The sequence below is a fragment of the Haliotis rubra genome, unplaced genomic scaffold, assembly GCF_003918875.1.
Source record: "Haliotis rubra isolate DU_JTF1 unplaced genomic scaffold, ASM391887v1 Scf212, whole genome shotgun sequence".
NCBI lineage: Eukaryota > Metazoa > Mollusca > Gastropoda > Lepetellida > Haliotidae > Haliotis > Haliotis rubra.
The window spans coordinates 416639-443113 of NW_025766137.1; the positions used below are offsets into that span (position 1 = coordinate 416639).

The 26475-nt window shown below is 42.2% G+C and overlaps 1 protein-coding gene across 3 annotated transcripts in view; it reads left to right on the forward strand.

The window, feature by feature from the left end:
- Positions 1-2661: 2661 nt before the first annotated feature.
- LOC124276727 (CDK-activating kinase assembly factor MAT1-like) overlaps positions 2662-26475 on the forward strand; it is a 36948-nt gene continuing 13134 nt past the window's right edge. The window contains exons 1-6 of one of the 3 annotated variants that reach the window (XM_046712367.1): positions 2662-2801; positions 12976-13128; positions 18678-18751; positions 20608-20711; positions 22846-22986; positions 23160-23276. In XM_046712367.1, coding sequence (XP_046568323.1) covers positions 2713-2801; positions 12976-13128; positions 18678-18751; positions 20608-20711; positions 22846-22986; positions 23160-23276 — 678 coding nt within the window. In that variant the 5' untranslated portion in view covers positions 2662-2712. Of the gene's footprint in view, positions 2802-12975; positions 13129-18157; positions 18752-20607; positions 20712-22845; positions 22987-23159; positions 23277-26475 lie in introns of those variants that run through there. The other 2 variants (XM_046712369.1, XM_046712366.1) reach the window with 2 other exon arrangements.

Here is a 26475-nt window from a genome sequence, read left to right on the forward strand (position 1 = left end):
TCTCTGTCTTCCCTGTATATGTGTGTATTTCCCTGTTTCTCTGTCTCCTGTCCTGTATATGTGTGTATTTCCCTGTTTCTCTGTCTCTCCTGTATATGTGTGTATTTCCCTGTTTCTCTGTCTTCCTGTATATGTGTGTATTTCCTTTCCCTGTTTCTCTGTCTTCCTGTATATCTCCTGTTTTCCCTGTTTCTCTGTCCCTGTATATGTGTGTATTTCCCTGTTTCTCTGTCTTCCTGTATATGTGTGTATTTCCCTGTTTCTCTGTCTTTCTGTATATATGTGTATTTCCCTGTTTTCTCTGTCTTCCTGTATATGTGTGTATTTCCCTGTTTCTCTGTCTTCCTGTATATGTGTGTATTTCCCTGTTTCTCTGTCTTCCTGTATATGTGTGTATTTCCCTGTTTCTCTGTTTCTCTGTGTCTCCTGTGTATATGTGTGTTTCTCTTCCCTGTATCTGTGTATTTCCTGTTTCTCTGTCTATGTGTGTTTTCCCTGTTTCTCTGTCTCTCCTGTATATGTGTATTTCCCTGTTTCTCTGTCTTCCTGTATATGTGTGTGTGTATTTCCCTGTTTCTCTGTTTCCTGTATATGTGTGTATTTCCCCTGTTTCTCTGTCTTCCTGTATATGTGTGTATTTCCCTGTTTCCCTGTTTTCCTGTATATTGTCCCCTGTATATGTGTGTGTATTTCCCTGTTTCTCTGTCTCTCCCTGTATATGTGTGTATTTCCCCTGTTTCTCTGTCTCCCTGTATATGTGTGTATTTCCCTGTTTCTCTGTTCCCCTGTTTCTGTGTATTTCCCTGTTTCTGTGTCCTCCTGTATATGTGTGTATTTCCCTGTTCTGTCTCTCTGTGTCCCTGTATATGTGTGTGTGTATTTCCTGTTTCTCTGTCTTCCTGTATATGTGTGTATTTCCCTGTTTCTCTGTCTCCTCCTGTATATGTGTGTATTTCCCTGTTTCTCTGTCTTCCTGTATATCTGTGTGTTTCTTTTTCCCTGTTTCTCTGTCTCCTGTATATGTGTGTGTATTTCCCTGTTTCTCTGTCTCTGTCTGTATATGTGTGTATTTCCCCTGTTTCTCTGTCTTCCCTGTATATGTGTGTGTATTTCCCTGTTTCTCTGTCTCTCTGTATATGTGTGTGTTTTCCCTGTTTCTCTCTGTCTTCCTGTATATGTGTGTGTGTATTTCCCTGTTTCTCTGTCTTCCTGTATATGTGTGTATTTCCCTGTTTCTCTGTCCTGTATATGTCTGTATTTCCCTGTTTCTCTGTCTTCCTGTATATGTGTGTATTTCCCTGTTTCTCTGTCTTCCTGTATATGTGTGTATTTCCCTGTTTCTCTGTCTCCTGTATATGTGTGTATTTCCCTGTTTCTCTGTCTTCCTGTATATGTGTGTATTTCCCTGTTTCTCTGTCTTCCTGTATATGTGTGTATTTCCCTGTTTCTCTGTCTTCCTGTATATGTGTGTATTTCCCTGTTTCTCTGTCTTCCTGTATATGTGTGTATTTCCCTGTTTCTCTGTCTTCCTGTATATGTGTGTGTTTCCCTGTTTCTCTGTCTTCCTGTATATGTGTGTATTTCCCTGTTTCTCTGTCTTCCTGTATATGTGTATTTCCCTGTTTCTCTGTCTTCCTGTATATGTGTGTATTTCCCTGTTTCTCTGTCTTCCTGTATATGTGTGTATTTCCCTGTTTCTCTGTCTCCCTGTTTCCCTCTGTCTTCCTGTATATGTGTGTTTCCCCTGTTTCTTGTCTCTCTGTCTTCCTGTATATGTGTGTATTTCCCTGTTTCTCTGTCTTCCTGTATATGTGTGTATTTCCCTGTTTCTCTGTCTTCCTGTATATGTGTGTATTCCCTCCCTGTTTCTCTGTCTTGTCTCCTGTATATGTGTGTATTTCCCTGTTTCTCTGTCTTCCCCTGTGTGTATTTCCCCTGTTTCTGTCTTCCTGTATATGTGTGTATTTCCCTGTTTCTCTGTCTCTCCTGTATATGTGTGTTTCCTGTTTTCTGTTTCCTGTATATGTGTGTATTTCTTTCCTCTTCCTGTCTGTGTGTATTCCCTGTTTCTCTGTGTGTTTCCTGTCTGTCTCTGTGTATGTGTATTTCTGTGTGTTCCCCTGTTTCTCTGTCTTCCTGTTATGTGTGTTCCCTGTTTCTCTGTCTTCCTGTATATGTGTGTATTTCCCTGTTTCTCTGTCTTCCTGTATATGTGTGTATTTCCCTGTTTCTCTGTCTTCCTGTATATGTGTGTATTTCCCTGTTTCTCTGTCTTGCTGTCTGTAATTAGAAAAAATACAACAAATTTTAATTATGTACTATTAAAAAGTAGGGGAAATTCAATAAAAACATGTCACAACTACTGAAATTTTATATCTTTAATGAGATAAATATTTCAAAAGTTTAACAGGGACGTCTGACAGATTTGCATCAGTCCTTGAACGTCAGATGGCCATAGGTTTTGTTGAATGATCGGCCAAACCGCCCAAAGGCTTCTCTCCATCACGTCATTTAATGCTGTTCAAAACGTCACACTCATGAACTTTTAACGTGTAACTCGCGACACTTGGACGAATGAGTTGAATTTCCGAATCCGATAAGTGCTGCTTTAGTCTGAGACCGAGTTTCAGGCACGTTCAAGCTGAGATTGAGATGGTCAAAGGGAGGTAATCACATGTTTGCCTGAAGGTGAAGACTGTGAAACAACAAAATATGGACGAACAAGGTTGTCCAAGATGTAAAACAACAAAATATCGGAATCCTTCACTGAAACTACTCGTCAACGTTTGTGGACACTCATTGTGCGTTGATGTTTCATGTGTATCCAAGTAATATTTACTCTTAAGTTTCCAAAGACCATAAAATATGTAAATCGTCCTTTTTTCGATCAGGATATATGTATCCTCGTTTTGGGATGATTTTGATTTCATTGTGATATACGGGTAGGGAGATACCAGGTACTTCGTAATGGCTGGTCTTATTGTCATAATAAGTGCACTAAGCCCTACAATAACACTGAAATGTTACAAGGAGAGTCAAAAGTATTCGGAAGGAAAAGACGATGTCAAGACATAAAGTTATACTGTATTGTACATGGGGTTAAGAGTACATGTCCACACATAAAGTTATACTGTATTGTACATGTCAAGACATAAAGTTATACTGTATTGTACATGTCAAGACATACAGCTAAACTGTATTGTACATGTCAAGACATAAAGCTATACTGTATTGTACATGTCAACACATAAAGTTATACTGTATTGTACATGTCAAGACATACAGTTATACTGTATTTTACATGTCAAGAAATACACCTTGTTGTACCATGCGGCCATATGATTCCGTGGTACTTACGTTTCCGTGGTACTTTCTAATGACATAATTTCTCACGAGCCACTCACCAAATTGCGACACCTATCGATTGTTTACGTTCATCAGTTGATCATCACGGCTGAGAGCAAAAAATGTTCAAACTTTCATCAATTTGCGTACATACAGTCGTCGACTATTAAGAACTAATGCAACTTTATGTCTAGCACGTAATGCACTTTTTGTGCGATCTTTACAAATATTTTCTATAAACTTAATCAGCTTCAAAGTTTTCCAAACATCGCTCGTCGGTTAGCAGATGTAATCAATGAAAATAATCACATGACCTAAGGAGGGAATCCCTGCTCTATTTTTTTAAACTTGGAAGCCCAATAGGGTCATCTCTTAAGTCGTTTTTTCACTTTTCATTTCACGTATTCCGTTGATCAACTACATATTTTGTGAACTGGAAATTTAGGCTGAAGAAATGTGACTATTCTGTTAATTCTATAAAATCATTGACTGTATTACAGCTTATCAACTTTGTTATTACTGTAAACCTACATGGTGTGAGGTTGTGACGTGCTGTGCACCCGTAAGTTGATCTGTAGGGAATACCACGGAAACATATGACGTCACCAGAGTTTGTGCACAATGGCCGCCTGACGTCCGATACAGACAAAGATGAACTTCAGAATGACAAAAGTGTTTTATTGACATTAAATGATACAAAGTTATGTCGCCTCTAACATTTCAAGAAATACGGCTATACTGTATTGTACATGCGGAGACTTACTATCAGTTTATGAACTTTTCCTATCTCATGTTATGAACTTTCTCCAGTTTTTACAACCCTGGAGTGGAAACAACCTGGATCAGTGGTTTCAGCCTCTTGTAACTGCCAAGCCCAAACACACCCAAGTTCCATCTATTGGCGTAGGCACCCATGAAGGTCCGGGTTAGAATATTGATCTTCAGTAACCTATGCTTGTCGTAAGAGACGACTATCGGGTTCGGGTGGTCAGACTCGCTGACTTGGTTGACACATGTCATCGGTTCCCAATTGCGCAGATCGATGCTCATGCTGTTGCTCACTGGATTGTCTAGTCCAGACTTGATTATTTACAGACTGCCACCATATAGCTGGAATATTGCTGAGTGCGGCTTAAAACTAAACTCACTCACTCACTCACTCACTATTGGTGTAGGCAGTCACAGTAAGCTCATGCAAAGCATGTGTAGCACTCTAGTTCACCATACAACTCCCAATTGTCTTCCTTCTCTTTTTTGTCGTCTGAAGGTGCAGATGTCCTGTCTTTTCCTCTTATTATTTATTATGTTCAGGGGCTTGGACACACTTTTAATATCCAAGAAGTTAGCAAAACGATGTTCCACCTGTGATAGCTTGCAGGATGACAATTTTGCTGTGTTTAGAAAGGGTCCAAGTACCTTCAAGCAGCTATATATACGTCCTGAAGTTTTCAAGCCTTTGTACAGGTCAGTATCAGCATATTGACAGATGCTCTATTGTCCGCTCCTTCCTCTTTTATCAAACAATATGTCTTGCTTCATCAAGTTTGTATAATAGTTAGTGGTTTTATTCCGTTCTTGCATCTGGACGTTGTACAGAGTGTTCCAAGTTGGAATATCCCGCTTTCTTTTGTATGGGGGAAAACTGAGGGAATTTACTTATTATGAAGATGATACATGGTGTTGGAATGGATGCTAGAATCCTCTGAACACAATGGTGGGTCATTTTGAAATAGCACTGATGACCCTTGAAGGCTTGAGGTTCCAAATGTGATTGAAAATGGGAAGTGGTTGAAACAGACAATCAAACTTTGTTTGCTGACCCACTTGCTAATAAAGACTAGAGGAAGAAGTTACTTTCTCTCCTCCTCTCCACTGTTCGGAAGCAGGTTCAATGATTTCAGAGGACATCTCAACACCAAAGGGTAGCATTGAAAGCATCGATCCTTCCACTTTGTGACATGGCTGGTGGATAAACTTCAACTTCCCAGGAGAATCAGTCAATTTTTCCTTAGGCCTAAAAAAAAGAAGCTTGTGGTTCCGATTTCCCGACCGACCCTAAATATTCCCGCCACGCCTAACAATTTTACTCACCACATAATAAATTAAATTTATTTTCTGACACATGAGTAATGTAAAAATATTTTGCAAAAAAAACAACAAACCCTACCTACCTACCCTAGTTCTGAAATGTAGGAAATCGGAACCATAACATTTTTTTTTTTGGCCTTATCCTGACTGATGCTAAATGCTTGTTTCCTTCTTCTTGCGAATGATAGTGGAACACTTGAAATCCCTTGAAGTTCCCTTCTAAACAGCGGACGTAAAATCATCACTCACCCATGAGTAGTCTCCCTTGCCTGCTTTGGCGTCCTTTTGGGTCACATGACCAGCCATGTTTGTCACTCTCTCCTTCTTCGCCCTTGAGGACGGTTGTGATGCACCTGGGTCCCTATACGGCACATATCCTTTTCTCTTTTGGACCTTTACATCAAAATTAAATCAAAATTATTGCTGTATATAGTTTTTAGGATTGTATACTACTATATGGTTTGAAATTTGATCTAAATTATACGTTGTTGACATATTTTGTCATCGTGTTTACATTTGATGAAAACTTGTATTCGTTGTAGGTACCGGCTGTCTGTGGCTGACCCGCATATATTATGTCCTGATTGCAGTACTTCATGTTCTTCCAGCTCTCGCTGTAAACATTGTCTGAATTTAACCACTTTTGAATTTAATAATTACCTTTTTTCCATTCATAGACTTGCAAAGGACTGGGTAAGAAGGTATTCACAAGCAATCGAGTGATTGCGCTGATAACTGTGTGTTAACTACTGCTGCCGATATTCATTATTCCAGTGAATTGCCGAGCGTTTTACGGGGGCAGGTCGCTGTTCCAGTGATGAACTCTGGAGCCAATAAGACATCGTCGTCAACGGAGCTGACCTCTTCTCAAACGAAGAAAGACTAGATCGTCTTCAACGCAGAAGGCTACTACCCCTAAGACTTCATCGAAGTCTCTACACAGCTCTACACAGAAGACGAGATGCTTCTCTGCCGAAATTGTACCTCCGGAAGAAGCAGACGTGTATGATGATCCCCCCCATCCTCATACCTGAAGTTGGGGGGGGCGGTGGGGTAGCCTAGTGGTTAAAGCGTTGGCTCGTCACGCCGAAGACCCGGGTTCGAATCCCCACATGGGTACAATGTGTGAAGCCCATTTCTGGTGTCCCCTGCCGTGATGTTGCTGGAATATTGCTAAAAGCGGCGTAAAACCAAACTCAGTCAGTCAGTCACACCTGAAGTCACAGTCGTCAGCAAGAAGACGGAGCCTGCTTCTACAGCTACATCGGAAACTTTCTCAGCGCAGACATTGACAGAAGACCTATCAACGCAGACATCGGGTACCAGAGATAGCAGCAGCGTCAACTCTTCACAAGTGCAGCATACCTTAGAAGACACCTCATCGTTGTCAGGAGCATCATCAACCCTGCAGCAGTCTCATCGGACATCGCAGAACTTAAACCCGGGGCTGTTTATGCAACAATTTACAGACCAGATGATGTCGATGATGGAACGTCGCTTCGCGCAGGAGAAAGCTGCTACAAAGACCACTACGATGACTACTAGCCTGCGTGAAGATTCAGCAGTCTCTCCAACGCACTTGGAAGAAGAGGGAAGCCTGCGCGAAGGCTTACGCACCCGACGATCTTCCCCATCTGAAGTTAGGAGCCTGGACAATGTACTAATGTCAGCTCAGCCTTAGACGTCTCTGAAGAAGATGCTAAGAATTCTCCACGCAGAAGCAGATCGAAGCATTCTCCTGAACCCTACAGACGTCGTAGATACGGATTGTCATCACCATCGGACTCAGACGCACATCGGGAACCTGCACGCAAGCACTCCACATCTCACAGAGGGGAAACTACGCCTAAGAATCAACCTTCACGCAGGCCTAGAGAGAGATCTCAAGACTCCAGGAAGGATGCACGATCACATCGGGATTGTTCACCTGCACGCAGTTCGTCATACAGATATTCATACAGAGACTCACATCGTCGTGGTTCGTCAGATCGGGAGATGTCTAAATCAGAGGAAGAAGGTGAAGTCATATTCTCCGATGCAGAAGTAACCTCATGGATTGCTAATAGCCTGGACCTAGCATCACTTTCCAAGGACACAGACGAAGCACTTACATACAAGATGTCCAATGATGATTTCGACACACTCACCTTTCCACCGATCGACCCGATCTCCCAAGTACCGGACAGTCTCAGCTCAGCCTTTGATAAGGCTACCAAGTTTCAGAATCAACATATCCTGATGTTCAACGCCAGGAGATTCCCCTTACATCACATGGAACCCTTCCTGAAGGCACCAGAGATTGATGAGGACTACAAGATCATCAACGACTCCCGCTATAGAACTTACAAGATAGAGGACAAGAAGCTAGCGCAACTGGATACGACTACTAGACATACCTTCTTCGGACTAGCCAGGTTATCAACGAAGCACTAATCTCGAAGTTCAAGAACTCCACCGCCGCAGTCGACCGGATGATATATTCTGCTCTACTGACTCAGAAAAAGGACCACCAGTTTATGTTGGAGCATCTAGCATCCACATCAGCGGGCCTGACTCTCCTGAGGAAGCAAGGTTTATTGTCAGCGTGCACCTGGAGTGAGCGGTTCACCAAGTCCTTATACAGAGCCCCATGGTCAGCATCATCCATCTTCGGAGGAGGAATTGAAGAAGTCACCAAAGAGGTTACACACGAATCAAGGGAGATCATGATGATAAAGTCCATAGATACCTTGGCAAATGTGATTCGCCAGACGTCCTAGCGCTACTCCAACAAATCCAAGTTTGCAGGAGTCCAGAGAGCCAGAGAAAAGAAAGAGGAAGAGGTTCTTTTCGTCGCCCAACCGGAGCCCCCAGAAGCAACCCCGGAAAAGGCCAAGCACCCAGGGGTGCCAGGGGAACCAAGCGCTCAAGGACAGGTTTAGAACGACTGGAGTCTTCCACCCCCAGCCGTTCCTGTACAACCTTCGACAGTGCGTCTTCAACGATACTGGGAGATTTGGAGAATACTACAGGACGACTACGTATCCCAGATACTACGCAGAGGGTACAAGATACAGTTGGAAGCCACTCCGCCGCTTACAAGCAACCGGCTGGCCTTCAGTTACGCAGCCGACCAGACAGAGAAACTGGACGTCGCAATCAAGATTCTACTCGGCAAAGATGAAGTAGAAGAGACGACAATGCTGCAACTGATTTGGGTCGCGCCCTATTGGCCAGCAAGGGTATGGTTTCCCGTCCTCATACAAGAACTCGGAAGTCCAACCCTGAAACTACCAGAGTGGACGAACCTGCTCGTCCATCCACACACCAAGCAAGCTCACAGGAATCCGGCATTGTTCCAGCTACACACGTGGAGCGTATCAAAGCTTGCCTGAAGACTAGAGGGTACTCCGCCAGAGCAGCGAAAGCAGTGACACTAGCTCTACACAGATCAACTCACAACTTGTATGACGAAAATGGCAGAGAATTGAACAGTATGCAATGAGGAAAGGCTTTACAGCGGTAAAAACAACCTGTCCTCAAGTGGCGGAATACCTGTGTCATTAGCGACAGACGAGACACTTAAAAGGTTCAACACTCTCAACGTACCTGGCTGCTCTCAGCACAGTTATCACCCTGAAGACATGTGTCAAGCTGACCAAAGTACCAGAGATACTGGCACTACTACGCTCGTTCAAGTTGGAAGACCAACAAAAGAAATTCAAGGTACCTTGATTGAGACCCCAGGCTTCTAATCCGTGATCTTTCTTGTTCCAAAGGGCCGGTGGGGTAGCCTAATGGTTAAAAGCGTCGGCTCGTCACGCCGAAGACCCGGATTCGAATCCCCACATGGGTACAATGTGTGAAGCCCATTTCTGGTGCTCCCGCCGTGATATTGCTGGAATATTGCTAAAAGCGGTGTTTCTGGTGCTCCCGCCGTGATGTTGCTGGAATATTGCTAAAAGCGGTGTAAAACCAAACTCAGTCAGTCAGTCTTGTTCCAAAGAATGATTGGGACAAGCATCACATGATTTCCAAGAAGAAGATTTTCAGTGCACAGTAACAACCTTCACTCTTCAGGATGATCTCCTTTGTGCTTTTCCTTACCTGGATTAAGCCAGGGGATTACATGAATGACCTCAATCTCCATGACAAGTATCTACATGGAATACACAATGCCATTTAGAAAGTGGTCAAATGTAACACATTATATTTGGGATTACACTTTCTCAGTAAAGTACAGATTTGAGTACTTTTATTCGAATAAGTCCCATCTGGGATTTGAACCCACGCCCTCAGAGTCAGGCACCTAATCGCCAGCACACAAAGTTAGCTGCCTAACTACGTCAGCCACCACACCTTCCACAACAATGGAAGTTCGAAACTGGTAGTCTGGACCATTGACTTTGTGTATCCCTGAGATACACGGCTCATATCTACATGGAATACACAATGCCATTTAGAAAGTAGTCAAATGTAACACATATTATATTTGGGATTACACTTTCTTTGTAAAGTACTAGAATCTGTACGTAACTGAGAAAGGGTAATCCCAAATATAACGTGTTACAAGGATCCACATGTATGATCTTCCCAGGTCATCGGAAGTTTCTTCGATTTGTCTTCCAATGAATACACAACCAATGAAATGGCGCTTCTATGGCCCTTAGACTATTTACCTGCTTTACAAAACCCACAATTCCCTCATCAGAGGGGGGTTCGAAGGGTACCTAACATACAAGCATGTCAATTCCCCAGATGCTTCAGAATCAACTTGGCCACATAACCACAACTACATCAACTTGGGTTTATCATCAATCTCCAGAAGTCGAAGCTGGTCCTGACACAACCTTAATTCATCTGGGTTGTATTTAACACTGAGGAAGGCAAGATGTTCATTCCCCCGACAGGTTGGCAAGATACAGCGTCAAGTAATGTTGGCACTCAGCCAAGCAAGATCTTTATGGCAGTGGCAGGAGTTTCTGGTCTTCTTAAGTCAACTAACTCTCTCACACTCAGAGGAGTGCCCAAAGCATGTCTTTTAACTGCTGTCTCTGCAGAGAACAGATCTGTGGTCCGAGATTCATCTACCTTTGTTCCTAAAATGATGTGTCCCTACAAAGATGTGGAACACATCCTCTCAATCTACAAGTGGCTGCTCGATTATCAATCTCTTCACATCAAGATCAGAGCCAACCACTTAACAAGGGTTCAGAATGTCATTGCAGATGCTCTGTTTCATCTAGAACATCCTTCGCTGACCAAGTGGAAACTCCATCTGGAGATATTTTGACTACCCACCATTTACCAACCCTCACATAGACCTCTTTGCAACTGATTCTCTGATACAAGACACATTTGCCTGTGATAAAGATGTTGTGGCAATATCATGTGTAGGACTGAACTCTGAAGAATTCCCACGAATAGGCCTACTTTATCGGGTTCAAAACAAACTTCAAGGCAAGCAAGAACATACTTCTGCTTTTGGTCACACCCTTTTGGCCAGAGGGCAGTTGTTTGAAAGTAAACCTCATAAACAACTAACCTGAATGAAATGACATCCACATCCATCCACACTCTGACCATCTACATTGTCCCCATTACATCTTACATATCCGCTCATCACACCTCTACCTGCTACCTTGACGATTACAGATGGAAGAGCTTTTAGATATACTGCAAGGTGCATTGTTTCCAAAACTGTTTTAGCACAGATGGTCACAGATTACCTTCAACATCTCCATATTTCAAAGAAATTGAAGGGTTCCACCTGTCAAGCTACCTTGCTGCTGTTAACTTAGTAGTGGCAACGATGACAGATCATAAGGTATCTACAGTTCCAGAAGTTCACTCTTTGCAATCTTATAGACTGGCTGACCAATCTATGGAGTTTCATCTACCTCCTGAGACACTTGACCTCAGCTGACTACAAACTGCTTGATAGTTTTCCTGGTAGCTCTCACTACAGCGGCCTGTATCTCATAGATACATTGCTTTAGATGTCAACTGGGTATGCTTTGAACAGAAGAAACATGGCAAGGTGTTCCTTATGGTCTCAGGTGGTATCCACTGCTGTCTTCTATCTCCAGGCCTAAAGATCTTGATGATCTTTCCCTCTGTCCAGGTAGAGCATTGAAGATCTATATTGCTGACTTGCAAGACTGCCAATGACTACCCAAACAGATCTTCATCCCACTTTCCAAAGTGGCAACACTATTGCCTTCTGGATGTGTTCAGAGATCCTTAAGGCTTACACTTTTGTGGGTGTAGCTCCTCCATTTGCTTCCAACCCTCACTAGATGAGAGGCAAGCCTGGTACAATGGCATCAAGGAGATCTGGTGACTAAACCTTGGGGGTATTTGTGAGGGTCAGTGGATGGGATAGGACTGGGTTGAGGACCAGATGGTTCTTGTTGGATTCTGCTGATGGTTAAAATTTGGGTGAAGCAGGATTATCTGAAGCAACCCATCACAAGACAATCCTAAGATCTGAGGGGCGGTAGGGTAGCCTAGTGGTTAAAGTGTTTGCTCATCACACGGAAGACCCAGTTTCGATTCACCACATGATTACAATGTGTGAAGCCCATTTCTGGTGCTCCCGCCGTGATATTGCTGGAATATTGCTAAAAGCGGTGTAAAACCAAACTTCATCTTCATACAGACTAGGGTAATCTGTGGCCCTCCATCTAACCGTCGGATGAGTGCATAACATGAGAAAGAATAGGTTTAAAAAATTGAAAAATTTAAGCTTAAAGTGGATATTTATCTTGTCTCACACAGTGGATTCATACATACATACTAATATTTGTATAGCACCAATAACCAGCTCAGCTGCTCACAGGGCCTTTGTTTTTCCCTCAATCATTGGATGTCAATCTCAATGACAATTCATATTTTCAATCTCAACTCCCAGGGGATCATACAACTCGTGCAGCCATTAGGCGCACCAAGTTAATGTGGCTTTCCCATCCTTATGAGGTACCCATTCACAGCTTGGTGGACTTGGACACATAGTCACAGTAATTTGTCCAAGTTTACTGCATGCTGCTGTACCTACAACTAGGTGTTTGCACGTATTCATGTGGTCACCATGTGGCCATTTACCAACGGATTCATGGGTTCTTTTAAGTGCACAGGGTTGTGTACTGTACACTTGGGGTTGTGACAACACTTAAAGAGTCTGCACACAAAGTTGACTCCAAGGTTTTTTACACCCGGTTACAGGTGGGCTCAATCCTGGCACCTTAAGCTCACTGGATCAAAAGCCTGGCACCTTAGACAGCTTTCCCAATGCGCCCCCACTCCTGACCAATCCTGTCACGCATGAAGACAATTGGGTGTCTCATGTTCGGCTGGAGCAATAGAGGAGCAAGAGAGTGTTCGGGAAGAAGTGTTACAAGAGGCTGAAAACATTGTTCCATGTAGTTTCAATTCCAGGGTCATGACAACAAGCAAAGGTGCATAATGTGAGATGGGATAAGTGTAAGAAATATACAGTTTATAGTTACAGTTTTCAGTGTTGTACTTGTCATGGCATACAGTTCTACTGTTACACTGTTGTAGATGTGAGAGCTGTGTGGACATGCTGTTCATCAAGGGATCAGGTGCATGTCCGGAATGTGGAACAGCTCTTAGGAGGAACAACTTTCGCCTACAAATCTTTGAGGACTCCAATGTGGAGAAAGAGCTTGACATCAGAAAGAGAATACTTAGAGAGTGAGAAACATTTGAATATTTTTAAAACAAAGTTTGTTTAAAATAAATGTATAAAATACCTGACTGTACAAAGAAGAAAAGGTTAATATATGGCAAGTGAAGGATGTTTATAAATGCAGGGTTTGAATTTTGAACAGAATAGTTAACATCGTACTGGCAGGGTTTGAATATGTTTTGGGTGCCTACACAGAAAATCATACTAATTTAGTACCTAATCTGGTAATCTACATGATGTTGAAGGCTTGTATTCCTCGAAACTAAAGGTAAAAACATCACACTAGAAATGTGCAGTGGTATGTAATGATTTCCTTTACCTTCTCTATTCATTTTCTAGATTTTTCCTTATCCTGACTCATGCTTATTGCTCACCTCATGAGTCAGGATAGGTATAAAATATCAATTTTATTCAGAAAATTACATATTTTTCCCTATCCTGACTCATGAGGTAAGCAATAAGCATGAGTCAGGATAAGTATAAAATATCAATTTTATTCAGAAAATTACATGTTTATAATGGTTCTCTCTGGCAGCTGTTTCAGTTGATTGACGCGTGCTGCCATGCCATTTTTACCAGAGGTGGACACTGAATGTTTTTAAACAAACATCTCTACCAATGCATATTTCTATTCTTATTGGAGCACTTAAATTTCAATGGGTAAGCCTAGGCATTTTAACACAGAAGGTTTCTTCATTCAGACTAATATTACTTGCTTGCCTCCCCCTCTGCCTCAAACATTTCTGTATTGTGTTCGCCAAGAACAGAAAAAAAACATCTCACCTGAATGCACCCCTCTCCTGAGCATACACACAGGCCCCCACATGACCAGCCAGTAACTCATCACTCTCTGCATTTTCGCCCAACGGGATGGTAGAGGAAATTTTCTTTTGTGTTAATCCAAGCCATTCTATCAAAATTATTAACTTTTTTCAAAATGTTTGGCTTGGATTGTCTTTATTAATCTTTGGTACATCATATCTACAAGGTATTCTTTGGTGGTTAATTAGTGAAATTTTTAGACATAATTACACCCCATATCTTCTTCATGAAAAACACCCCATATCTTCTTCATGAAAAACACCCCATATCTTCTTCATGAAAAACACCCCATATCTTCTTCATGTTCAATTTATAAACAAGTGTCGGGATCCACACCCAATTTGTTTATCATGTGTCCCGTAACATTACAATATAGACAGTAAATCCAGTTTATTGTGTCTCCATGGGGGATTAGAAGTTAGCAGATACTATCATGTCTATGGACAGCCTCAGACCTTCACACAGCTGCTAGCCTGCACACAGCCTCAGACATTCATGCAACTGCTTGCCTGCACACAGCCTCAGACCTTCATACAGCCTCAGACCTTCACACAGCCTCAGACCTTCACACAGCTGCTAGCCTGCACACAGCCTCAGACATTCATGCAACTGCTTGTCTGCACACAGCCTCAGACCTTCATACAGCCTCAGACCTTCACACAGCCTCAGACCTTCACACAGCCTCAGAATTTCACACAGCCTCAGACCTGAGCACAGCCTCAGACCTTCACACAACCTCAGACCTGAGCACAGCCACAGACTATAAAGCAGCATAGAATTCTTCCCGGTTGGATGTAATAGCTAACATTACTTACATATACTACATCAACAACAACGTCATCAAGAGTTTGATGCATTCCACACCCTTGACGTCAGTGGTGGACAATTGTTCTAAGCATTTGTCAACAGCACCAAAACTAAAGGCTTCATTTTTGGTTGAAGACAAAGATGTAATTGAACCGTTAGTCAGTGAAGATTCAGTGCAAGATGACAAGAATTTATGAAGATCATGAGGTTTTGGTATGGATTGCTGATGTAATTTCCAATTGCTTTACCTTTTGAAGGGTTTATCTCCTGCTGATACATATTGTATCAAAGGTGAAGACATGGACATGCTACTGTACTACCCATAAAGTCTACTTTTAAACTTATCTTATCTGACTTTATGCACTTATATTGTTCTTTTGACCCTGGAGTGGAAGTTACCTGAAACAAAGTTTTCAGCCCTTAGTATCACCTCACTTGACCACATCTTAGTTCAGTCTGTTGTTGTTGGCAGTCACTGTAAGCTCATCCAAAGTTTCCCTCTTGCCCAGGTTGATCATGTGACTAGCTTACATCATTTCTTTCTCTGCAGTCCACCTGTCTGATATAGAGATTCTATTTTCTATTACATCTCTTGAATACCTTCAAATATTGGGATTTTGTTTCATCTTGAAAAAGAAAAGAAGATATGAGAAACTGTAGAAAGAGTAAAAGAGATGACTAGTAAAAGAAAGATAAAGATATATTGAAGAGGATTGGTTCAGACATGCAGCACACCCAAGAGGACAGTTTGTGCTAGATGTAACAGACTTTTTCATCACACTTCACTCATTCATCTAGCATTGATTGTATCAGAATCTGTTTTGGGGATAAAGGTTGCAATGCCCTGTAATTGTCTTGACACTTATAGGAAGGCCAGCTCTCAAAGTATGAAGGACAGAGACTATAAGTCACATTCAGAAGATTTTGTCCTGTCATCAAAAAGGAACCCTTTATGAAGATACCCCCACCGATGACACATTCTTGGATACTTCCCCAGACTCTTATCATAGCAAGAACCTTAGGTGTCTCGTCATCCAATCCTCCGACACCCATCGTGTCAGTCCCTTAGAGAGTGTTAGTTGTGAGAAGATCGCCATGGTTCATCGAGCATCCTAGAATCGTCAATCCATTCATCTCCTCACTGATCCCCCAAGTTGTTCTGTTGTGCAGTTTGGAAATCCCTCCTACTCCGGGGTCAACAATCACTATGATCTCTTTGTTTTTCCCGTCTTCATCGATCATGTCTATCGTTAGAACCTCAGTTGACAATCCCTTTTCCTTCATCTATGATCCAGCAGCAGTCTATCCTAGATCATCGTGAAGTGAGTTATGGCAGCTCCACATGGCAACTGCTCCCTCGCATCTATTACAGAAGGTTGTTTCTGGCGATACCGTCTTTGCTAACCACTATCTCGGAGAATTCAGAGGTGTTGTTTACATCCATCAGTTTGGTCCATTAGTGGTAGCACAACAACTGACAGTCCCTACAAGGAGATAACAACTCACCCAATATCACATACACTCATAGAAGTTACTGTTTTACTAAGTGTTTCAGGACATGCATGATATGATTCAGTCAAGTTTACGACCTGTTCTTATCATTTGCATTGTCCTTGAACAAGCAAGAATCCAATTCTATGCAAGTCTAACAAATCCACACAATTTAAGATATTTTTCTTTTACTCTAAAAAGAAGGTGGTACCCCACTAATTAGAATATAAGAAGAATAGAAGTTTCAATTTCCCAAAGAGTTATCTGAACATAACACAGAAAGTTGCCATTCTATCTCAGGCAGAGGAAGAGACAAGCAATTTTGATTAAGTATTCAATAATATTTTTACTCTAGAAAATGCATTTTTGATCTCTGAAATGAAATTAGCATTATTTCTATAACGAGGATAGGTTCAGAGTTTGGTGTGTCAACTGGAAATGTATAAAACCATTAAAGGGTTTGTGTCCTGTCATGTTAAGAATGGAATTATACCCCATTGCTAAACATTCCTCGGGTATCAGACTCTACCCTCCTCTGTGACAAGTCATCAGACTGAGGCACTCTCAATGTACAGGACATTAGATTCACACACTGTCAGGCTGTACAACTCTGTGGCTATACATAGGATCAGATTCACACTTCTCTGGTGCCATACTTGGCTTGAGACACACTTATCTCTGTCTATACTTGGCATGAGACTCACCTACTCTCTTTCTATACTTGCCTTGAGACTCACCCATTCTTTGCCATACTTAGCATCGGACTCACCCATTTTCTGGCTATAGATGACATCAGACTCATGCTCTTGCTTTGGCTGTATTTGGCATCAGACAAACCATTCTCTGGCTATACTTGGCTTCAGACAAACCATTCCCTGGCTATACTTGGCATCAGACAACCCATTCTATGCTACACTTTTCCATCAGACATTGTAAACCAAAAGTCACTGTGTTCTTTAATCTGATTGGTTGAAGAACGTGATCAAATGGTATTCGATTCCCGGAAATTCACTGCGTATTAATACATGCAAACATCGCTCACACCATTGTATTGTTACGTCGTCAGCTGTGATGACGTCATTAAAATCATATTGTGACGTAGAGTCGAATGACGTCACAAATGAGCAGCTCCAGATGCTACCATGGGAAACAGCCGAAACAGCCGGCTGATGACATTTCACTGCTGTACCCGTACTCGATGTCATTGAGTGCAGACACAAAAACGTGTGTGGACCTTTTGGTTTACTTTTGTGTTAACAATGTCGATAAAAATCATGTGTTGGCCAATTTCCGGGTGTTATTGAGTATTTGAAGCACGGGAATATTTCATTTGAAACCTCCAGCTGACGCCGTCGGTTCCAAATGAATTCCCGTGCTTCAAATACTCATTGTAAACCAAAAGTCACTGTGCTCTTTAATCTGATTGGTTGAAAAAACGTGATCAAATGGTATTCGATTCCCAGAAATTAGCTGCATATTAATACATGCAAACATCGATCATACGATTGTATTGTTACGTCGTCAGCTGTGATGACATCATTAAAATCATATTGTGACGTAGAGTCGGAATGACGTCACAAATGAGCAGCTCCAGATGCTACCATGGGAAACAGCCGAAACGGCCGGCTGATGACATTTCACTGCTGTACCCGTACTCGATGTCATTGAGTGCAGACACAAAAACGTGTGTGGACCTTTTGGTTTACTTTTGTGTTTACAATGTCGATAAACATCATGTGTTGGCCAATTTCCGGGTGTTATTGAGTATTTGAAGCACGGGAATATTTCATTTGAAACCTCCGGCTAAAGCCGTCGGTTCCAAATGAATTCCCGTGCTTCAAATATGGGAATTAATTCCCGTGCTTCAAATACGGGAATTAATTCCCGAGCTTCAAATACTCAATAACACCCGGAAATTGGCCAACACATGATGTTTATCTCCTAAATAACACCCGGAAATTGGCCAACACATGATGTTTATCTCCTAAATGCATTCTCTGGCTATACTTGGCACTAAAAAACCCATTCTCTGGTTATACTCGGCATCAGACTCACACTCTTGCTCTGGCTATACTTGGCATCAAAAAACCTATTTTCTGGCTATACTTGGCATCAAACAACCCATTCTCTGGCTATACTTGGCTTCAGACAAACCATTCCCTGGCTATACTTGGCATCAGACAACCCATTCTTTGCTACACTTTTCCATCGGACAATGCATTCTCTGGCTATACTTGGCACTAAAAAACCCATTCTCTGGTTATACTCGGCATCAGACTCACACTCTTGCTCTCGCTATACTTGGCATCAAAAAACCTATTTTCTGGCTATACTTGGCATCAAACAACCAATTCTCTGGCTATGCTTGGCTTCAGACAAACCATTCCCTGGCTATACTTGGCATCAGACTCACCCATTATGACTTGTGTTCTAGTTTCAACAAGAAAGAGGAAGACTTCAGTTCCTTGAGGGATTACAATGACTATCTGGAGATGATTGAAACAATAGGTAAACACATATTTTTGTCACTTTGGTTTTAACCAGTAATTCAGATATCACTTCTTTTTTCTAAATATGCGCTATTCCAAATCGATATAATACTGCTTTTCTGTTTACCTATAAGCATGTTTATGCATCTTAGCCTTTTGTGTAAGTATTGATTTCAGTTTATTAACTTTAGTGGTACTGAAATTATTCTTCCATATAACTAGGCGTGTAATGTCTCCCTTAGGTGCCCAGTGACAGCAGAACAGAGTGTCTTGAAGGCAAATGTCGGATGTGTACTCCATATCTTTGCACTCTCCTGTTTTTCTGCTTGTCCGGTGAGGTTATCTCTGGCTGGACTATCTCCTCTTATTACACATACAACACAAGAATGAAGTTTAACTTATTTTCTCTGGTTAATTAGTAAAACCTACATACTTCCTGTCTGCTGCCTACGTATAACTTCAGCAACCAATTCTTTAATACATGTAATTAAACAAAACTTAAATAATTAAAGATTTTAACCACTCCTCTAACTTAATACCCAAAATAGAATATCACCCAAATACACCTTCTCAATCTTAATCTAGTTCTCCCCCATCCATTGCTTTCATTCTTCTAAGATTTATCCCTGAAAAGCATAAAATATAAAGGTCTTGCTGCGAGACACAAGAGTTGCCTAATCCTTACGAGATACTGGAAGAGGGATGACTCATGATTCCCTACTCAGGTACACTTACATAGGTGACTCTGAAAATCACACAACCACTCTCGTTGCTCTTTACATCTCCCAATAAACAGGTGTGGTGAGATGAAATTGGGTTTTACGTCATGCTTGAGAATATTTTGCTCATGTGACGACGTGCATGTGTGTGTATGTGTATGTGCGGCTGCTTGTATTAGCCCACACTTTAGCTGGTTTTATAGTGCTAGCCCACTGAGATACCATGCTGCAGTGAAGCATGAATACCCCACTCAGACACATTATATTGACTCCGAGCCAACCAGTCCTTGTTATACCCATTAATGCCGAGCGTCAGGCAGGGACCAACAAGTGCCATATTTTAACATCTTTTGGTATGACGCGTCCGGGATCGAACCCGCAACCTTCTGCTCTCAGGGCGGACGCCTACAATAAACAGTCACATCGGTCTTAGCCTGTTTACCTACCTTGTGTCATTGTTCATAACTAACCTTTCCTTGCGCGAATAAAGGCAAATGCATTCACATCTTGCCATTGCTGGCCAGTGATGCATTGTGCTAGTGGGTAGGTACTGGTCCATCTGACAATTTTTATTTTTGTGTAATTTCCAACTCTGCTTTGGAGAAAATGGTGAGATACAGTTGTTCTATCTACCTGTGGATGACTTGAGATGTTTGTCCTGTATCACATCACTTGTTAGTGCCCCAGTGGCCAGGCCTTAAAGTGACATCTTTAACTCTGACATGACTTACAATACCTGGACACACCAACATTGTAGGGCATATCATTTGGCTGCACAATCAAAACACATGTATGGGTTGTTTCAAAAACAGTTTGCTTTCCATTCTTTTTCACCTTTTGGAAATACCCGTTTCACGAAGACTGGAGCTCAGGAACAATGAAAATTAAGTTGTTGCTGTCTTTATGTGCATTTGTGATACAGAAATCAGATCTGCAGGTCTGAATGCTTTGGTAACTCAGAGAATTTCAAAGCCAATTTGCTGATTGACTGATAAAAAGCATCTTATCCAAGTTAACAACTTGTATGTTATGATATTGTACGGTGATACTGGTAACAGAGGCAGATCAATGCCTCAATATGGCCTTACTCATGTTTGTCAACAATGGTGTAGTTTGCTTGTATGTCAAATATTGTTTATCTTTCTTTGGGGAGCAGTTTTCAATCTGACCAATGGTATTGATGTTGAGAGCACACGAAAGATGATAGAACAGTACAGGAAGGACAACAAAGATCAGATCAAGAAAAACCTGTCAAAAATGGTAAACAAGTTGGTTTTTTAGTTCTTTCTAACAGTGACATCAGTACCTTGCAGTGTAAACATACTTCAGTACCTTACTCCAGTGTAATATACATCAGTACCTTACTGCAGTGTAGTATACATCAGTACCTTACTGCAGTGTAATATACATCAGTACCTTACTGCAATGTAATATACATCAGTACCTTACTGCAGTGTAATATACATCAGTACCTTACTGCAGTGTAGTATACATCAGTATCTTACTGCAGTGTAATATACATCAGTACCTTACTGCAGTGTAGTATACATCAGTACCTTACTGCAGTGTAATATACATCAGTACCTTACTGCAGTGTAGTATACATCAGTACCTTACTGCAGTGTAATATACATCAGTACCTTACTGCAGTGTAATATACATCAGTACCTTACTGCAGTGTGCAGTAGTATACATCAGTACCTTACTGCAGTGTAGTATACATCAGTACCTTACTGCAGTGTAGTATACATAAGTACCTTACTGCAGTGTAGTATACATCAGTACCTTACTGCAGTGTAATATACATCAGTACCTTACTGCAGTGTAATATACATCAGTACCTTACTGCAGTGTAATATACATCAGTACCTTACTGCAATGTAATATACATCAGTACCTTACTGCAGTGTAGTATACATCAGTACCTTACTGCAGTGTAATATACATCAGTACCTTACTGCAGTGTAATATACATCAGTACCTTACTGCAGTGTAATATACATCAGTACCTTACTGCAGTGTAGTATACATCAGTACCTTACTGCAGTGTAATATACATCAGTACCTTACTGCAGTGTAATATACATCAGTACCTTACTGCAGTGTAGTATACATCAGTACCTTACTGCAGTGTAGTATACATCAGTACCTTACTGCAGTGTAGTATACATCAGTACCTTACTGCAGTGTAGTATACATCAGTACCTTACTGCAGTGTAATATACATCAGTACCTTACTGCAGTGTAGTATACATCAGTACCTTACTGCAGTGTAGTATACATCAGTACCTTACTGCAGTGTAATATACATCAGTACCTTACTGCAGTGTAGTATACATCAGTACCTTACTGCAGTGTAGTATACATCAGTACCTTACTGCAGTGTAGTATACATCAGTACCTTACTGCAGTGTAGTATACATCAGTACCTTACCGCAGTAGTATACATAGTATCAGTACCTTACTGCGGTGTAGTATACATCAGTACCTTACTGCAGTGTAGTATACATCAGTACCTTACTGCAGTGTAGTATACATCAGTACCTTACTGCAGTGTAGTATACATCAGTACCTTACTGCAGTGTAGTATACATCAGTACCTTACTGCAGTGTAGTATACATCAGTACCTTACTGCAGTGTAGTATACATCAGTACCTTACATCAGCAGTGTAGTATACATCAGTACCTTACTGCAGTGTAGTATACATCAGTACCTTTACTGCAGTGTAGTATACATCAGTACCTTACTGCAGTGTAGTATACATCAGTACCTTACTGCAGTGTAGTATACATCAGTACCTTTACCGCAGTGTAGTATACATCAGTACCTTACTGCAGTGTAGTATACATCAGTACCTTACTGCAGTGTAGCATACATCAGTACCTCAGTGTAGTATACATCAGTACCTTACTGCAGTGTAGTATACATCAGTACCTTACTGCAGTGTAGTATACATCAGTACCTTACTGCAGTGTAGTATACATCAGTACCTTACTCAGTGTAGCAGTATACATCAGTACCTTACTGCAGTGTAGTATACATCAGTACCTTACTGCAGTGTAGTATACATCAGTACCTTACTGCAGTGTAGTATACATCAGTACTTTACTGCAGTGTAGTATACATCAGTACCTTACTGCAGTGTAGTATACATCAGTACCTTTACTGTAGTATACAGTGTAATATACATCAGTACTTTACTGCAGTGTAGTATACATCAGTACCTTCAGTACCTTACTGCAGTGTAGTATACATCAGTACCTTACTGCAGTGTAGTATACATCAGTACCTTACTGCAGTGTAGTATACATCAGTACCTTACTGCAGTGTAGTATACATCAGTACCTTACTGCAGTGTAGTATACATCAGTACTTTACTGGTGATATTTCAGAGTAAAGACCAGGAGTACCTTGACCAACTGATTGAGCAGGAGAAACATGACACAGCAGTTCGAAAGCAAATGATTGAGGAAGAGGCCGCTAGGGATAAAGCTTTCAAGAAGAAGAACAAGGCTGCCCTGATAGATGAACTGGTGGGTACTGAAACTTTCTACGGAAGGTGAAGGCCAGCTATTTTGTATAGCAAGTGTGTTTCAGATCCAATTCTGCCTTGCCTCCATACTGTATTTAACACATGATGTATTTCAACATAGATACTGCCAGAGTGTAGTGCTTGTGTTAATGATCATAACTTTGGCTATTGTAGATGTTTTCTGACTTGTCTGCCACGGACATCGTGGCCACCCACAGAGAATGTGTGAACCAGCTTGAGGCAGCAAGCCGTGCATCCGCTCCCACCACCTTCTCCACCGGGATTAAGATAGTCAGTATATGCTTTATCTTTACGTTTTTTTAACCTTGATATAAACATACATTGCACTATTGAAGCATTCAAATTTTTCCTTATCCTGACTCATGCTTAATTGCTTGTGTCTTTCTTCTTGTGAATGATATTGGAACACTTGAATCCCCTTTGAAGCTCCCTTAAAAAAAGCGGATGTAAAATCACTCACCCAGTTTTATCTCCCTTGTGACTTTTGGCGGGAAAATGTGTCACATGATCAGACATGCCCCTCACTCTCTCCTTCTTCGCCCTTGAGGACGGTTGTGAGAGTGCCTGGGTCCCCTATACAGCGTTATATCCTTTAATTTTGAGGCCTTTGCTACTAAATTAGCTGTATACGGTTTTAGGATTGATATACCAACAATATGGTTTGAAATTTTGTCAAAATTATCTGTATTTGTTCACGTTGTTGACATGTGTTTTCATCGTGTTTAAACAAACTGATTGCGTTTATAACCGTTTGTTGTTGCCTACTGACATTCACCATTCTAGTGGTTTACCGGCTGCGTCTACGGAGCAGGTCGCTGTGACTGATGGCAGCTCCGGCTCCAAGAAGAGGTAGTCTACATCAACTATAACTTCATCGCAGTCGAAGAAGACGAGGGCATCGTCTTCCCAGAAGAAGAAATCGTCTACTAACAAGACTCCGGCGAAGTCTTCACATGGGGCAGCGCTTAAGACGAGGTCTTTTGCTACAGAGATCATCCCAGCAGATGAGCCACCCATCCTCATCCCTGAAGTGCCAGTGAGGAAGAAAACGAGGTCTTCATCTACAGTAACATCAGCAGTCATCTCAACGCAGTCAGACGTTTCATCAACGCAGACATCAGATAGAGATGGCAGTTCGTCACAAGTGGAGCAGTCCTTGGGAGAAGTCTCGGTACTCTCAGATGCATCGTCTGCAGTGCAGCAGCAGCAGTAGTCGTCGCAGAGCTTCAACCCCAGGGTCTTCATGCAGCAGTTTACACAGCAGATGTTGGACCTGATGGAACAGAGGTTCGCACAGGAGAAAGCAGCGGCGGAGGCCCCATCCACATCGAGCCTGCGCGAAGGTCAAGCAGCCTGCAGATCACATCCCACCGATGACAGCAGCCTGCGCGAAGGAGGAAGCATGCGCGAAGGAGGAAGCCTGCGCGAAGGTGGAAGCATGCGCGAAGGAAGAAGCATGCGCGAAGGAGGAAGCCTGCGCGAAGGCGGAATCCTGCACGAAGGAGGAAGCATGCGTGAAGGAGGAAGCATGCGCGAAGGCGGAAGCATGCGCGAAGGATCGCACACTCTACGACGTACTAGGACACCTTCACCGAAGGTGCATTTGCGAAGGAACAGAAACAGACGTTCACCGGAGAATCGCAGATCATCCTCCTCTGATATGGACAGCCATCAGGAGCCTTCGCGACTGCACCATAGAAGAGAATCTACACCTTCGCAAAGGCACAGAGATACATCTCCGCGCAGGTTTCCACGCAGGTCTCCACGCAGATCTCCACGCAGGAAAGAGACAGAATGGCAACCATCTCCAGAACTAGAAGCCTCTAAATCCGAAGATGATGGGGAATTATATTTTCCGATACAGAAATTAAATCCTGGATGTCTAACGAGGACTTCGATACACTTACTCTTCCACCCATCGATCCTGTCACAGATGTACCAGGAAACCTCAGCACAGCCTTCAGGAAGGCAATGAAGTGCCAGAGTCAGAGCGTCCCACCATTCAACGCCAAGAAATTCTCTCTTCACCACATGGAACCCTTCACAAAGGCCCCAGAGGTAGATGAGAACTACAAGATCATCAACGACTCCCGAGCCAGGACTTACAAAGTGGAAGATAAGAAGTTGGCACAACTAGACACAACTACCAGATGTACCTTCTTTGGCTTAACCAGGTCAAGAGCCATCAACGAAACTCTCATCGAGAAGGTTAGGAACTCGACCTCGGAAGAAGATAGAATGATCTACTCGGCATTACTAACCCAGAAGAAAGATCATCATTTCATGTCTGAACATCTGGCATCTACATCAGCAGGACTGACACTATTAATAAGACAAGGATTGCTGTCTTCCTGTACGTGGAGTGAATGCTTCACCAAGTCACTATACAGAGCTCCGTGGTCAGCACCATCTATCTTAGCAGGGGAAATTGAGGATGTGGCCAAGGAAGTAACGAAAGAGTCAAGGGAGGTAATGATGATCAAGTCCATCGACACACTAGCCAGTGTTATCCATCAGACCTCGCAACGCTACTCTGGCAAGTCGAAAGTTTACAGGAATACAAAGAGCCAGGGAAAAGAAATATGGCAGATCCTGAGGAGGCAAGGATTCTTTTCATCGCCCAACCGGAGCTCCCAGAGGTAACCCCAGAAGAGGCAGGGCATCCAGAGGTGCCAGGAACTTTAGACGCTGAAGGACCCCCAGCCGTTCCCATACAACCTTTAACAGTGGGTCGACGTCTACAACCCTATTGGAAGAATTGGGGAATTCTTCAGGACTTCTATGTATCCCAGATCCTACACAGAGGATACAAGATGTAACTACTAGCAGTACCACCATTGACAAGCTACTCTCTGGCCCACAATTATGCTGCCGACCAGAGGGAGAATCCACTCGACGCTATCACAACTCTACTCGAGAAGGAGGCGATCAAAGAAATAAAACAGGAGTTCGTCACGCCCGGTTTTTACTCCCCAATCTTCTTAGTACCAAAGAAAAGTTCCGACTTATATACAACATGAGGAAATTCAACCAAGATTATCTACGCAGTCCCGTAAAGTTCAGAATGATACATCTGCCTCAACTGCGACAACTCGTACGTCCATTAGACTACCTCGCCAGCATAGATCTACAGGATGAGTATCTTCACATCCCGATTCATCCAGACTCAAGGAAATACCTACGATTCCTCTTCAACGGACGTCACTTCCAATGGAAGGTGCTACCATTTGGAATATCGTCGGCCCCCTGGTTGTTTACTCAAGTGACAAAGTCAATCATCTCAATTCTCTACATCATCGAGGTCTACGCAGTGCGTTTTACCTGGACGACGGGGATTCAAGCTCATCAAGATCCCAGTCAACTCAGACTGCAACTAGTCTTCACAATCAGGCTGCTCACACAACTAGGATGGCTAGTAAATCTCCTCAAATCGGAACTAGAACCCACACAGGATCTGCAATTCCTAGGA